Source organism: Gadus macrocephalus, chromosome 10, assembly GCF_031168955.1.
Source record: "Gadus macrocephalus chromosome 10, ASM3116895v1".
Lineage (NCBI taxonomy): Eukaryota > Metazoa > Chordata > Actinopteri > Gadiformes > Gadidae > Gadus > Gadus macrocephalus.
This window is the reverse complement of record NC_082391.1, coordinates 19,994,845-19,997,344: the sequence shown is the minus strand read 5'-3', so window position 1 is coordinate 19,997,344 and position 2,500 is coordinate 19,994,845. Positions and strand designations below refer to the sequence as shown.

Here is a 2,500-nt window from a genome sequence, read left to right as displayed (position 1 = left end):
TCCATCCCCTACATACGTCAACCCTATATCCTTTCACACAAAGTGTGCGTCTTTGCGTGGTTTACGGAGCCTTAGTGAGTTGTAGTCTTCACTGCAACATGTGTTGGCCGATTAAGAGGGGTCCTCCTTCGTGTGAATCATCCTGCGACCGCTACAGTGTGTGTTTTGGCCCACATCGTACGTCCTGCATGTGGTCCTAGACTCCCCTTTTTCCTGCCAAAATCAGTAGTGTTGTGTTTAACCCTAACCCTCAATACAACACTAGGGATTATTATAGAAAGCTCTTGGCTTTTAAAAGTATCGTAGGTGCCAGTTGATTCGAACGCTGAGCGAGTTACCATGCGAGCAGTGTGGACTTGGTTCATGAGGAGAATTGAACCGCTCCAGAAGAGCTTATTATGTTGATTGGCATGTTAGGTTCCCGCCTAAAGACAAAACACTTGGTGAGTTAGACGCTTGTTTAGAACCGCTAACCTATAGCACGCTCGTTTCTAATCAGTAAAGCCGTTTGGTGTTAGTGTGGCCTTTGGAAATGACCTCCCTGGTCGTGTTTAGTCTGGTTATTAGAGAGGGGGGTGTTGTCAGGGGGGCTGGAGGATGCTGACATGCTGTGAAATGTTGTGACACGGGCACTGAAAGTCAGATCCGGGGAGCGCTTGAAAAGGAGACGTTTTGATACTCATCTGGTGTTTGTTTGAACTAGGCCGGGTCGACTGTGACCCGTACCCTAACGCACTGACCTTCCCCTCTCTGACCTTTAACCTCCCCCCCTCCCTGTGGGTTTAGCGATGGAGGTGCTGGTGAGCGAGCTGTCCGCCCTGCTGAAGCTGCTGGACCAGGAGACGCTCAGCGCCTCCACCCAGGAGAAGAAGAGCTCCGTCCGCAAGCTGCTGCAGCAGATCAGCCCGGCAGGTCAGCGGCAGGAGAGGAGGCCGCCGGGGGAGGGATTGACTGACTGACTGACTGACCGACTGACTGACTGCCGGCTGAATGACTGACTGACTGACTGAATGACTGACGGACTGACTGACTGAATGACTTACTGACTGACTGACTGACTGACTGACTGACTGACTGACTGACTGACTGACTGACTGACTGACTGACTGACTGCCGGCTGAATGACTGACTGAATGACTGACGGACTGACTGACTGACTGACTGACTGAATGACTTACTGACTGACTGACTGACTGACTGACTGACTGACTGCCGGCTGAATGACTGACTGACTGACTGACTGACTGACTGACTGAATGAGTGACTGACTGACTGACTGAATGACTGACTGCCGACTGAATGACTGACTGACTGATATGTTCGCTAGCCGAACGATGGTCCAGTCTGCTTGGCTGACTGACTGACTGACTTGTTTGCTGGCCGACTGATGGTCCTGTCTAGTTGGCTGGTTAACTGACTGAACGATTGGTTGGCTGGCTGGCCTTGCAGTCTGACTAACATTAACTAAAGTCATTTCTTACCATGCATATAACACAGCTACATTGGGGCCTGTATAAAGATAAAATACTAAAGGGAAGTGAACACATACACACACAGATCCAAGTTACCTTTTTACCCGGTGCTGTGAACGAGCAGCCCTGCCTCCCTGAGAAGAATACTGAGTGGTGTACCCCAAGCCTCAGAGTTAAAGACTGTCGACGGTGTTTCAAACTTTGTTCACGTTTCATATTTCTTTCGTCTTCTTCCAGTGACGGGAACAGACTACATATACATGAACATGCCGGTGTATGGGAACGGCACCAGCTTTGTAGAGTCCCTCTTCGAGACGTTTGGTAAGTGTGTGTGCACGCGCTGTGGTTGATCCGCTGTGAAATACGCGCTCCCTCGTGAATGAGAATGAGATTCAAGCGTTTTTTTACCCTCTTCTCCGCAGACTGTGACCTGGCGGATCTCAGAGAAGCAACAGAGGACACCAAGCAAGACCAGCACTCGATAATCAACGAGACAGACGCTCCACAACAGGCATGTGACAGCCATCTATCCATCCACCAATCCTTCTATCCATCCACCCATTCATCCATCCATCCATCACTCTATCCATCCCTCCACCAATCCATGCCTCTATCCATACCACCATCTATCAACCCATCCATATCTCCGTCCAACTATCCATACGTCCTTCCATCCATCCATCTATTTCCTTGATCTCTGCATCGCCGGTCAGTGTTTCAGGAGGCAGGAGACATGAGTTCATGGCAGGGACTCATCCGTCCTGATTGGCATGTATTTGGAGGTTTAGGGGGACATCTGAATACCAAGAGAAAACCCCTGTTAATACTGGTGGGGGGACTTCACACAATGGAGAATCAAACCTGTGTCTCCACAGCTTTGTTGGTGTTATCCATCGATGTACCCCTCCAGCTATACGTAACCCTTCATTTGTTATCTGTAGTATGATGGATGCTGCGCTCTGCACTGTTGGATGAGACGGTTGTGTTTCCGTCAGATAGGAGTTATAGCACAGATAATACAGATGTAT

General features: G+C 49.6%; 1 protein-coding gene across 1 annotated transcript in view; it reads left to right on the top strand.

Annotated features, from left to right (window-relative positions):
• Nucleotides 1-594: 594 nt before the first annotated feature.
• The window catches only part of afap1l1a (actin filament associated protein 1-like 1a), a 15,545-nt gene continuing 13,639 nt past the window's right edge, over nt 595-2,500 (top strand). The window contains exons 1-3 of the mRNA XM_060063106.1: nt 595-912; nt 1,710-1,793; nt 1,895-1,983. Coding sequence (XP_059919089.1) covers nt 789-912; nt 1,710-1,793; nt 1,895-1,983 — 297 coding nt within the window. The 5' untranslated portion in view covers nt 595-788. The remainder of the gene's footprint in view (nt 913-1,709; nt 1,794-1,894; nt 1,984-2,500) is intronic.